Source organism: Nomascus leucogenys, chromosome 25, assembly GCF_006542625.1.
Source record: "Nomascus leucogenys isolate Asia chromosome 25, Asia_NLE_v1, whole genome shotgun sequence".
Classification (NCBI taxonomy): Eukaryota; Metazoa; Chordata; class Mammalia; order Primates; family Hylobatidae; genus Nomascus; species Nomascus leucogenys.
The window spans coordinates 14389620-14403001 of NC_044405.1; the positions used below are offsets into that span (position 1 = coordinate 14389620).

A 13382-nucleotide genomic window follows, 5' to 3' on the forward strand; every position below is an offset into this window, starting at 1 on the left:
TGCAAATCTAGAACTAGAAATACCATTTGACCCAGCCATCCCACTACTGGGTATATACCCAAAGGACTATAAATCATGCTGCTATAAAGACACATGCACATGTATGTTTATTGCGGCACTATTCACAATAGCAAAGACTTGGAACCAACCCAAATGTCCAACAACGATAGACTGGATTAAGAAAATGTGGCACATATACACCATGGAATACTATGCAGCCATAAAAAATGATGAGTTCATGTCCTTTGTAGGGACATGGATGAAACTGGAAAACGTCATTCTCAGTAAACTATCGCAAGGACAAAAAACCAAACACTGCATGTTCTCACTCATAGGTGGGAATTGAACAATGAGAGCTCATGGACACAGGAAGGGGAACATCACACTCTGGGGACTGTTGTGGGGTGGGGGGGAGGGACAGCATTAGGAGACATACCTAATGCTAAATGACAAGTTAATGGGTGCAGCAAAACAACATGGCACATGGATACATATGTAACAAACCTGCACATTGTGCACATGTACCCTAAAACCTAAAGTGTAATAAAAAAAAAAAGAGAAATGCAAATCAAAACCACAATGAGATACCATCTCATGCCAGTCAGATGGCAATTAGTAAAAAGTCAAGAAACAATAGAGGCTAGCAAGGCTGTGGAGAAATAGGAACACTTTTACACTGTTGGCGGGAATGTAAATTAGCTCAACCACTGTGGAAAACAGTGTGGCAATTCCTCAAGGATGTAGAACCCGAAATACCATTTGACCCAGCAATCCCATTACTTGGTATATACCCAAAGGATTTCAAATCATTCTACTATAAAGACACATGCACATGTATGTTTATTGCAGCACTATTTACAATAGCAAAGACTTGGAACCAACCCTAATGCCCATCAATGATAGACTGGATAAAGAAAATGTGGCACATATACACCATGGGATACAATGCAGCCATAAAAAAGAATGAGTTCGTGTCCTTTGCAAGCACATGGATGAAGCTGGAAGCCATCATTCTCAGCAAACTAACACAGGAACAGAAAACCAAACACCACATGTTCTCACTAATAAGTGGGAGTTGAACAATGAGAAGACATGGACACAGGGAGGGGAACATCACACACTGGGGCCTGTTGGGGGGTGGGGGGCAAGGGGAGGGACAGCATTAGGACGAATACCTAATGCATGTGGGGCTTAAAACCTAGATGACGGGTAGACAGGTACAGCAAACCACCATGGCACATGTATGCCTATGTAACGAACCTGCACATCTGCACATGTATCCCAGAACTTAAAGTAAAATTAAAAAAAAATTAATGCCAGGTAAATTAGGCACATTTTGAAATTTAAAACTTTTGACAAAATATAACCGAATTTTTTAAACCTCAGTTAAATAACAAAATTTTAAAACCTAACATAAAAAAGGCTCAATCATAAAAGAAAAAAAAAAGGTCTGATTAAATTTAACCGAAAAAGTCTGTGAGATTAAAGATAGTCACAGAAAAGGTTAAAGACAAGCCACATAATAGAAGTCCTATGAGCTAAAGCATTATGATCAGTAAGAATACAAGTAACCTAGCAGAAAAATAGGCATAGATTATGGAAAAAAATCTGTCGAATAACGACCAATAAATATATGAAATGAAGCTAGGCTTCTTAAGGAAATATAAGTTAAAACAAAGAGCTACTATCTCATAGCTTTCAGACTGCAGAACTTAAAAATTCTGATAAGACTAAGTGTTGGTGACAAGATAGGAAAACCAGAATTCTCTTAAACTGCAGTTGGGAGAGCAAACTTGCATATCACTTTGGAGGGCAATTTGATAACATCTAAAGTGACAGAGTATACACATCCTACTACCTGAAATTCCATTTTTATTTTATATATATATTTTTTTCAGACTGAGTCTTGCTTGCTCTGTTGCCCAAGCTGGAGTGCAGTGCCACAATCTGGGCTCACTGCAACCTCCACTTCCCGGGTTCAAGCAATTCTCCTGCCCCAACCTCCCTAAGTAGCTGGGATTACAGGTGCACACCACCGTGCCTGGCTAATTTTTTTTTTACTTTTAGTAGAGACGGGGTTTCACCATATTGGCCAGGCTGGTCTCGAACTCCTGACCTCAGGTGATCCTCCCACATTGGCCTCCTAAAGTGCTGGGATTACAGGCGTGAGCCACCGTGCCGGGCTGAAATTCCATTTTTAGACATACGTCCAGAATATCTAGCACATCTGCATGAGGTGACATAATCAAGAATGTACACTTGCAGCACTGTTCAAAATGGCAAAAAAATAACAATTTAAACAACCTTTAGTAAGGGAATTGGTAAGTAAACTGATATGACACTAAACAGCATTATGTTAAGTGGAAAATCAGGTTACAAAAGATTACATAAAGCATTATTAACATATTTTTTGTTAACTATTATACATTGTTTCTGGATAAAAACATATGGTAAAGTATAAAATCTTAAACAGGAAGGAGTCACACCAACTTCAGAATAGTACGTTAGCTCTAGGGAAAGAAGGAGGAGAATGGCGCCAGGGAGAAGTACAAAAGAGTAACATTTTATTTATTTAAAAATCAGAAGCAAATATGGCAAAATAGTATGTGAAGGGTACAAGGGCATTTATATTATTATTTTTCTGTATATTTGAAATATTTTTAATTAAAAAGAATTTTAATGGGCACATATGGTATAACAATCAAATAATAACATTAATTACTCACACCACAAAAATGTATCAAATAACAACATATTATTGAAGCCACTGAAACTTATGTACATACATTGGAGCATGTGATAAAAGAGTCAAAAATAAATTTTAAAATTTGCAATTTACTTTGGGGCTTTAAATTAATAATTTTGCCAATCTCATGCAATTTTAAAATGTCCTTAAGCTAAAATTTTAAGGGCTGTAATCCTTTTTGTTAGAGTTGTCAACGCTGTACAGATAAAACTTTAATGTGGTATTCTGAATTTCAGTCTTATTTTGTAAAGCTTTTTCTTTAGTATATAAACAGTTAACAAGCTTTACAATTATACTTACAAGTCTTAAAGAAATGTATTAAGAGTCCTAAGTATGAAGAACAGTTATTTAATTATAACTACTTAATTATAGTGTTTCACCAAGAATCTGATGCCCTAATACTAACGTGGTAAAACAATGCTCCATTATTCCATTTTCTTTTCTGCTTGGGGTTTGGGCCAGAAGCCAAGATGTACCAATACTGGAAAGGTTTTAAACAGTCTTATTATAAAACCATTTTTAAAGGAAAAGTAATAACTTTCACGGGGAGTAACACAATCCTTTGGGATTACTATGTCAGAGAGAGACACAGAAAGATAGAGAATATTTTAAGAAAAGGGTTAACGAGGTAGTAAAATTTTGCTATCTGTACTTCACTTACTGACCCTCAGAGTCTCAAGGCTAGACGACAATAAATATTTTACAGAAAAATGTAGGAGGCAAACAAAACTGGGCAGGACACTGCATCTATAAATATAATTCGAGAGATCTATAACTCATACATAGTACTTCACTCTCAACTATAATCCTCTGACCACATTCATACCATTTCAAAAGTCATTTTACCCAGTAGATGGAAAGCAGTAATTTTATTTATCATGAATTGCTTTTTGCCAATTAAACATGTGCAACAGAGATGATTAGCTGGTCTCTCAAGTAACCTAGATATTAGATATGCTATTTCCATGTAATGGAAGACTGCAATAAAATTATTCCAAGTTCTAAACTTCCACACTTTTATATTTTGGGCACAATTTTTAAGAGTGGCAAAAGGCAGGTTTTCACTTACTACGCTTCAGCCTATTATACTGAATTTTACTTAGTGCTAAAATCCTTAACTTTCATTTCTGAAGGCTGAAAAACATTTGCTCCCCCCAAGTCTCTTATTTAGTATAACTTTGGCTGGTAAGAATAGCTAAGTTTACTTCCAAAATTGAAAGTCTCCTACAACATTTTTAAATGTTTTTTTTCCACTGATCTTTAAGTTTCAGTAATACTCATTTATTTCTTCCCTCAACAGAAGGATAACTACCACTCTGCTTCATGAATGAAATAATCAAATTACTATTTCTCTCAAATTCTCACCCTCTAGAGACTCGCTCAGAGTAATAAATTCACTGACAAGTTTACAATTCAAATTTCACTAATATGTAGAAATAATTCTCCCACAAGCAAAAAGGTCAGCATCAAGAATTTAATTTTGAGTTTCATAACCCTTGATAAATGGAGGCACCTTAAAGTTGTTTAAACTCTTTTATATAGGGTTTCAGAGCATGTCTCCAGATATCTTAAGACAAGCCATATTAATAGCTTAGTGTCATTTTTATCATTAAAATAATCTACAAATATTAGAATACTAATTTATTGTCATAACTAATAAATAAGGCTTAAAATATCTATAGATGTAAATCAGCTCTCTCAGTTCGTTTTGCTTCACTTGGACTATTCTAAAACACAGATCAACAAACGGAATGGGTTTACCAATAATATAGTTGTGCAATCTTTTCACAAATTCCAATTCTGTAATTTAGGGGTTTTTCATATTTATTTTTAAATATACAAAGAGATTAAACCATTAATAGAAATATTTTCTCTCAAATGTGTAATATTCTTTTGTAAAAGAAAGTTTCCAAATATCTACAAAGCAATCTAAAGTTAAGTAAACCTGATTTTAGGATTATTACATTAACCAAAATAATTTTCCAGAGAAGGTCCTATTTAAAAGTAATGCTCACTGGCTTCCCCATATCCACACTTTCAGATGGATCCAAATCCAATGCCTTTGCTTGATGTACTTCAGGGGTCCCTTCCAATGAAAAAAAACCTCAGAAAAATGTCTCACGACACAGTGGACAAGTGGATTTGTTGCTAGACGTAAACCATTTGTACTGAAAAAGAAAAGCTTTTAAATACTAAAAGAACTTTTAAAGTTCTCTTCTTACATACATCATAAAGCACATATACATCTAAAGTAATCTTCAAATGATAAAGTGAAAAGGGAAGAATACTAAAATTTTTGCTCTTTCTGTATCTCCAAAATCGACACAAATGAGTATTACTTCCAATGGCTACACTAAGTTCTTTCTACTTAGGCTCATGCACACAATCACTAAGATATAAGAAATCTCCTGTGAAACAAATGAACAAATGGCAACTTCTTTTTCAGTATGTTTAAAAAGAGCACAGGGCTCTGATGCCAGATGGCTTCCAGTACCAACTCCTGTAGTCTCCTTCATGGTCTAGATCTCAGAAGACCCTCTACTTCTTGAGTGGTAAAAGGTCACTGGAAATACCCATTTATTAGAGGGCCTTGATTCTACCAGTCTTGGTAAACTGCTAATTATCTTTTGCAGATTTAAAAAAATCACTTTTTAATATATCTCCCATTAGCTACAATTAAGTTTAACATAGATTTTCTCTTCCAAAGTTATTGTGTATGTGTGTGCGTGCGTGTGTGTGTGTGTGTGTGTGTGTGTGTTTATGTGTATAAAATACATAAAATATAAGTAAGTTAATTTCTCTTTAGACTTACCAAGCAGGCTGAATGGAATTTTTTCTTGCATGTTCTACAGGCTTTTTTGGGAAGGGAATAGTTGAAACCGTGAATGACTGAGAAACAGATCATGCAATCTTCAACCCCCTCAAAACGTTTGTCTACATTATTTTTCCACAAAGCTAAGCCTTCCATAATACTTCCATTCTGTTAACAAGAAGAAAAATAAGTCACTACACACTGATGACCACCAATTTTATTTTTATTCAATTTCACAAATTTTAAAGTTGAATTACAACTCTGAAAGAAGAGAATCTGCTTGGCTATGTTCATGTCTCCTAACTTTTATGAATGTTGGTTTTTAAAATAACCTCCCAAGTTTTTGGAACCAGATGTAATTTTTCTCCATTAAAGACATACTTTAAAGGCTTCTGGACCAATACTTAAAGTGTTATAGTCTAAGCTTATTGCTTGATAAAACTCTCTTTATAATTAAATCATTTAGGTTAGTTCTAATGTTTAACTGAAAATGAAATTATCTCAAATGATTTGTTCCAGCTCTACAATACTGATGAGCATATTTGTTTTAAAATAGTTTTTCTTGGCCGGGAGCCGTAGCTCAAGCCTGTAATCCCAGCACTTTGGGAGGCCAAGATGGGTAGATCACTTGAGGTCAGGAGTTCGTTGACCACCATGGACAACATAGTGAAACCCCATCTCTACTAAAAATACAAACAATTAGCCAGGTGTGGTGGTGGGTGCCTGTAATCCCAGCTACTCTGGAAGCTGAGGCAGCAGAATCACTTGAACTGAGATCATGCCATTGCACTTCAGCCTGGGCAACAAGAGCAAAAACTCTAAAAAAAAAAAAAAAAAAAAAAAAAAAAGTTTTTCTTTATTGTAGAATGCCTGAGATACACAGTGTGCAAACAGAATTGAAGATTTAAAATGTGTTTAGAGGTCAAAGGTCTTTGAGAGTCCTGGGACTTCTCTAACCAAAGAGGAGTTGAAATATAAGAATAAAAGTGAAAGTAGCTCGGAAGGCATTCATCTGTCCAGTATCTTTCAAAAGATCCTCTCCGAAACAACTTCGTTAATACCATGTACTGTTCTACATCTTCTACAGTGTTAATGAAATAAAGTCAATCCCTCTCAAACACCAGAAAATAAATTACAGAACCTTAACAATTAAAACAGAAAGGCAGGTTTAATCCATTTAGGCATATATCTGTATTTATCCAAGGAAGTTTGGTATCTACTTTTATCTTAAGCAGAAAGGATGTATTTTATGTTTAAATGCCCTTTTAAATAGATCATCTTTTTCAAGTTTGTAAAGCCAAATGTGTAAACAGAAACTTACCTGATGGGTGAGGTAAGTGCTTAACTGCAGCATCCAGTTCCGCCACTGCTGAACAGCTACTCCTACTCTTTTCCCACTTTCTACTGTTATTGAACCCAGTGGATAATTTGAAGGCAGTTGTATTATAAGTTCAATAACTATGTCCTCAATAGTATAAGTGGCCATTACCTCTCGAGTAGTAGCTCGAGCTTTAACCTGCAATACAACAAAGGATATTTTGTTTGCCAAATTTCTTTCTTTCAACCAGAAAACATTTTGATAGGTTGACTATTAAAAGCTAAAGACTTCATTCAAGGACAATGCAGGTAAATACATTCACTTATCTGACATGAGATAATTAAGAAATAGGTTTAAATACCTGCCTGGTATATTTTTACAGTGATTTTGTGATATTCAAAGTTTGTTTTAGAAGAAATTAATTGCTCATAAAAAAGGTTTTATTATATTAGGCTTGTCACATAATAGTTCAATAAACCTTGAATAGATAAGTGACAGAATGGGTTATTATGTCTTCTCTTCCACACCCAGCGTATCGAATGTCACTTCTACGTCTAACAAGTCTTCCTCTACCATATTATCCTCTTGAGCTTTGGAGCCAACCATCAACTGCCAGAACATTTATAGTTATTTGTTTGGTTTTCAAACCAACATTGCAAACTCAACATAAAACGTACACATTATCATCCTTTACAAACTTCATCTTCTGAATTTCCTACTTCCAGGCTAAAAAATCATGATAGCATAATTTTAAATTTCTGCTTCTACCTCATCCTAGATATTAACTAAATCACTAGCACAAAATCTCTCACATCCCTACTTTTATATTCCCACTGCTACTGCCTCACCCATGCCCTGGTCCTTTGCTCATGTCTACCCCAATAGTCTCCTCTAACCATTCACTTGAATCCAAACTGTTTGCCAACAGATCATGCTATAGATTGTGGTCAGAGCAATTTCAAAGATTATAACTCTGATCATGCTACTGCCTGAACGAAAAATGTTCAGTGGCTGAATTGTACCACTTTTAGACTGTTATTTGAGGCCCTTCCCAACATACCTCTAATTCACTGTTGAGTCTATTCACCCTTGGGACTCCTACTCATTATTTGGGTTGGAGTACTGCATTATTTATCATTTCTTGGGCAACGACTGAAACGACATTCTCACTTCTGTGCTTTCTGCTTTTGCAATACTATTTTCTCTCTCTCTTTTTTTTTTTTTTTTTTTTTTTTTTTTTGAGATGGAGTTTCACTCTTGTTGCCCAGGCTAGAGTGCAATGGTGTGATCTCGGCTTACTGCAACCTCCACCTCCTGGGTTCAAAAGATTCTCCTACCTCAGCCTCCCGAGTAGCTGGGATTACCGGCATGCGCCACCACACCCAGCTAATTTTGTATTTTTAGTAGAGATGGGGTTTCTCCATGTTGGCCAGGCTGGTCTTGAGCTCCCGAACTCAGGTGGTCTGCCCGCCTCGGCCTCCCAAGGTGTTGGGATTACAGGCGTGAGCCACCACACTTGACCTATTTTCTCTATAGTAAATGCCTTTCCTTTCATTTTCCCCATAACAAAATCCTGCCCACCTCCAAGTGATTTTCTTCCATAAAATCTCACTTAATCCCCTCAGCCAGATAAATCTTTCCCACTCAGATCACGAGGCAGTCTTTCTCTTAATATGCTACTTTCCAATGCAAAAATCATTATCAGTATCGCTCTTTTCCCTTTATTAGACTGTATGTTATTACAGGACAAGAATCTGGTCCAACTCAACTATTCATATCCTTGGTGACTGGGACACAGTGCCTGGCATCTGTAAGTATTCCAGTACAGATTTTGAATGAACTAATGAATGCTCAAAAACTATTTGGTGGGTGAAATGGTTTGGATCTGTATCCCCGCCCAAATCTCATGCTGAATTGTAATCCCAAATGTTGGAAGTGGGGCCTGGTGGGAAGTGATTGGATCATGGGGACGGATTTCCCGCGGGTGCTAGTCTCATGATAGTGAGTGAGTTGTCATGAGATCTGGTTGTTTAAAATTGTGTGACACCTCCCCGCCTCTCTCCCTCCTGATCTGGCCATGTGAAGTGCTGACTGCCATTTGCCTTCCGCCATGATTGTAAGTTTCTGAGTAGCTGGGATTACTGGCACCTGCCACCACGTGTGGCTAATTTTTATATTTTTTTAGTAGAGATGGGATTTCACCATGTTGTCCAGGCTGGTTTCAAATTCCTGACCTCAAGTGATCCACCCACCTTGGCCTCCCAAAGTGCTGGGATTACAGACATGAGCCACTGCACCCGGCCTAAACCTCTTTTCTTTATAAATTACCCAGTCTCAGGCATTTATAGCAATCTGAGAATAGGCTAATACAGTGTGTGAATGAAATTATACCACTGTTTCAATCCACGCATGAAGTAATGTTGAGATTTGACACACAAATTAGAAAATAAAATAGGCTGGTCTTGAACTCCTGGGCTCAAGTGATCCTCCCACCTTGGCCTCCCAAAGCGCTGGGATTAAGGCATGAGCCACGACTCCTGGCCACCAGTTTCTATAAATTCTGAGTCAAGAGCTACAGTCTGTTATGATATTAACAATGACAGGCCTACCCAATATTAAAACAACTTTTCAAGAGAAAGTCAAGACAATACTAACCGTCATGCCATTAAATAGTTGTGTACTTGTTTGTACAGAAGATATTTCTTGAAAAGAAAGAACACTGCTGACATACTTGCTTGTAAATCTATCCACAATATTGAAAACACGCTTCTCACTGCTATTCCACCACAACCTAACCATGGCAGGCAAGTCTTTTAATGTCATATGATAGACTGAACAAGCCAAGTGTGGAATGTGGTATGGAAGCGTTGTTGTTTCTGAGGAAAAAGCAAATTATTGATTAGTAACATATATTTCTTATATAGAATAACAGACTAATATTAGTATTTTCTTTAGAAAGTGATCCTTAATTTCTCAACAATAGTGCTATAGCTCATAAAACAAACATACCAGAGAAACCAGAACTCTGGAGTATGAGCATCTTTCCACACATTCAAAATGAACCATAAGAATGGCAAAAGAATTTTTTTTTTAAGTGAAAATCCCGCCGGGCGCAGTGGCTCACGCCTGTAATCCCAGCACTTTGGGAGGCCGAGGTGGGTGGATCACGAGGTCAGGAGATGGAGATCATCCTGGCTAAAACGGTGAAACCCCGTCTCTACTAAAAATACAAAAAATTAGGTGGGCGTGGTGATGGGCGCCTGTAGTCCCAGCTACTCAGGAGGCTGAGGCAGGAGAATGGCATGAACCCAGGAGGCGGAGCTTGCAGTGAGCCGAGATCGCGCCACTGCACTCCAGCCTAGGCAACAGAGCGAGACTCCATCTCAAAAAAAAAAAAAAAAAAAAAAAAAAGTGAAAATCCCAATTGACACTGAAAAATCTACCTAGAAACAGATTTCTGTATTTAACATGAAGACCACAAATAAAATAGAATACACATATTTTAAAAAGAAGGAAAAATTAAAATGCTTGCTGTTATAAATTATGAAAAGGAGTTTGGCCTCCTTTACTTTCCCCAGAGCTCGCTGAACTGCTGTACAGAAGTCTTGGAATACCCAACTCAATACTCACAAGATGCAGTCCATCCTCAGATCTCCAAGGCATTTAAAAAATTCATATTCTTAGTAAATTGTTTCCAATACTGTAGTACAACCAGATACATGCATACCTATCCTCTCAGCTCACATGTGAGCTCCCAGAATGAAATAAATGTTATTCAACTTTATTTCCCCTTATTTATATGCCTAAAAAATGTTATCACGTAAGAAATATTTGTTTACAGAGTCAAAAGTTAATAGTCTCACCACACTAAGCTTCAAAAATGTATTAAATTCCTCACAGTCTTATGGGTAAAAACTAATTATTCATCCTATTTACAGAAATATGGAAAATCGTCAATTTCAACATTCTTATAGCCAGGACCAACCTTTGGGGTTACTCTCCACATTCTCAGGGAAAAGTTTAATTCAACCTAGTCTGAATCTAGCGCCCAAGAAAGAACATAAACACATATCTTACTGACCTCTAATACTCAGCTGGAGCTCCTCAGTAAAGAATGTTTTAGGGTCCTTACTTGGGACCTCAGTTGCTGTCTCTGCATAGGTTGGATTTTCTGGCATAAGCCTGAACAGGTGATAGAGCAATTTATTCAAACTCTTTGTTTTCCGAAGATACATCGAATACAGAGCCCGAAGCTGGTGGAGAGCAAAGAATTTGTTAGTAAACCAAATATACCAAGACAATTGGTATAAAAGAACAACTCAAAGTGTAACAAATTTCCTTTCCTCATAAACTAAGCAGACATTCTATCCCCTCATTATTATAACACGTTTCTAATATCTTTCTCAAATTGTCTTCCTGTATTACAATACACTCACCTTGGCTTAGAATGTCTGAGACAAGAAAATCTATTCACCATTCCCACAGATGACTCCCTCACTCTCCTCCCAAGTCTTCCATACATTCCTTCCACACCATTGTCCTTAACCTTTCAAATTCCTGCTTAAAACGAATCCCATTTTTATGGCTGACCTCACCCTGTATCAAAAACTCCGACATCCCTTTTTGACAGAGAGCACAAACTAGTGGTCCAAAATGTCATGGGGGTCTTCTCAGAGTTGTTTTTTCAATCAGGAAATTTCACATAAAAATAATGGATTTCTGGTTTCTCTTTTAAAAACAGAAAAACGAGCCACCAGTGGGAGCACTGCAGGTATCTGTGTGAGACCTGTGCTTCACAACTCCTGCTTTCCCTCCATAACACAGCTTGCATTTTCCACATTGACTTAGCAGTTCTTTGGTATCTGTATTGGTTTTAAGATAATTTCTTCTACTATATCACATATCTCCTCACGGTACAAAGATACCATTTTCTTTCCTTTTTAAAAATTTTGTATTTTTAATTTTTGTGGGTACACAGTAGATATTTATGGGGCATATGAGGTATTTTATAGGCATATAATATGTAATAGGGTAAGTGGGGTATTCATCACCTCAAGCATTTATCCTTTCGTTGTGTAAAATATAGCATTTTCTGAACACTATGAATACGTAAGTACAAGGATCAAGTCATAGGATCTGGAATTGATTTTTAAAATATGTTGACCAAAGTGCTCTTATCATCAAACTTAACATCACTAATGAAGGATGAACATCCCAAATCTGAAAATCCAAAATGCTCCATAATCTAAAACTTGTTGAACACCAACATGAGGCTTAAAGGAAATGCTCCTGGAGCATTTCAGATTTTCGGATCTGGGATGCTCAACCAGTAAGTGTAACAAAAACATTCCAGAATCTGAAAAAATCTGAAATCAGAAACACTACTGGTCCCAAGCATTTTGGATAAGGGATACTCAACTTGTAAAAAAACACAATGACACTATATGGCTCCTGAGGTAAGACACTGAGAACACGTAACAACTTGTGCAGTAAGTACTCTTGCTGAAAATTAACCACAATCTAGTGAGGAAACGATCAGATAAATTCACACTGTATGACAGGCTAAAAACAGCTGGCCAAAACAATGACAAGAAAGAAAAGAAAGGTATAGAAATTATAGGTTAAAGAAACTAAAGAAATATGGCAAACAAATACAAACATGATTCTTGATTGGATCTTCAATAGAGAAGAAAATAAAACTATAAAGATATTACTGGGACAACTCAAAGTATCTAAATAAAAATTAGATATTATTGCATCAAAATTAAATTTCTTGAGTATAAAAATTATATTATGCTTATGTAGAAACATGTCCGTGATCTTAGGAGATATATGCTCAAATACTTTTGGTAAAGCATCATAATGTCTGCAACTTACTTTCAAGTAGATCAGCAGAAAAAAAGTAAATACAGAGAAAGTATGTGCAAATGTAGCAATATGTTAAAAGATGTATGTAACTTTTTTATCTAAAAGAGTATGTGATTTTCCACTAAATTTTTCTTCCAACTTCATTGTTTAATTTTTCAAAATAAAAAGTTGGAGATTTTTAAAAAATTAATCACCAATATCAATGGACTTTAAAAAACACACATATATGACCCAGCAATCCCACTCCAAGGTATACAACACAAGTGAAATGAAAACATATTTCAACACAAAAGCTTATACATGAATGTTCACAGCAGCTTTATTTACAATAGCCAAAAAAAAAAGGAAACAACCTAAATGTCCATTAATGGATAAATAGATAAACAAAATGTGATAGATCTACAAAATGGAGTATTATTCAGCCACAAAAAGAAATGCAATACTTATGATACATGCTTCAATTTGATAAATCTTGAAAATAATATACTAAGATAAAGGCCAGACACAAAAGACTAGATATGTGAAATGTCCAGAACAGGCAGATGCATAGAGACAGAACACAGTTTAATGGTTGTCAAGAGCTGTGGGGTTTGAGAGGAAATGGGAAGTGATTGCTATCAATTACAATGGGATGTTGA

At 36.2% G+C, this 13382-nt stretch overlaps 1 protein-coding gene across 1 annotated transcript in view; it reads right to left on the reverse strand.

Moving 5' to 3' along the window:
• Positions 1 to 2543: 2543 nt before the first annotated feature.
• The window catches only part of LTN1 (listerin E3 ubiquitin protein ligase 1), a 65691-nt gene continuing 54852 nt past the window's right edge, over positions 2544 to 13382 (reverse strand). The window contains exons 26-30 of the mRNA XM_003263815.4: positions 10958 to 11129; positions 9532 to 9752; positions 6880 to 7074; positions 5559 to 5726; positions 2544 to 4914 (exon numbers count right to left, since the gene is read on the reverse strand). Coding sequence (XP_003263863.1) covers positions 4852 to 4914; positions 5559 to 5726; positions 6880 to 7074; positions 9532 to 9752; positions 10958 to 11129 — 819 coding nt within the window. The 3' untranslated portion in view covers positions 2544 to 4851. The remainder of the gene's footprint in view (positions 4915 to 5558; positions 5727 to 6879; positions 7075 to 9531; positions 9753 to 10957; positions 11130 to 13382) is intronic.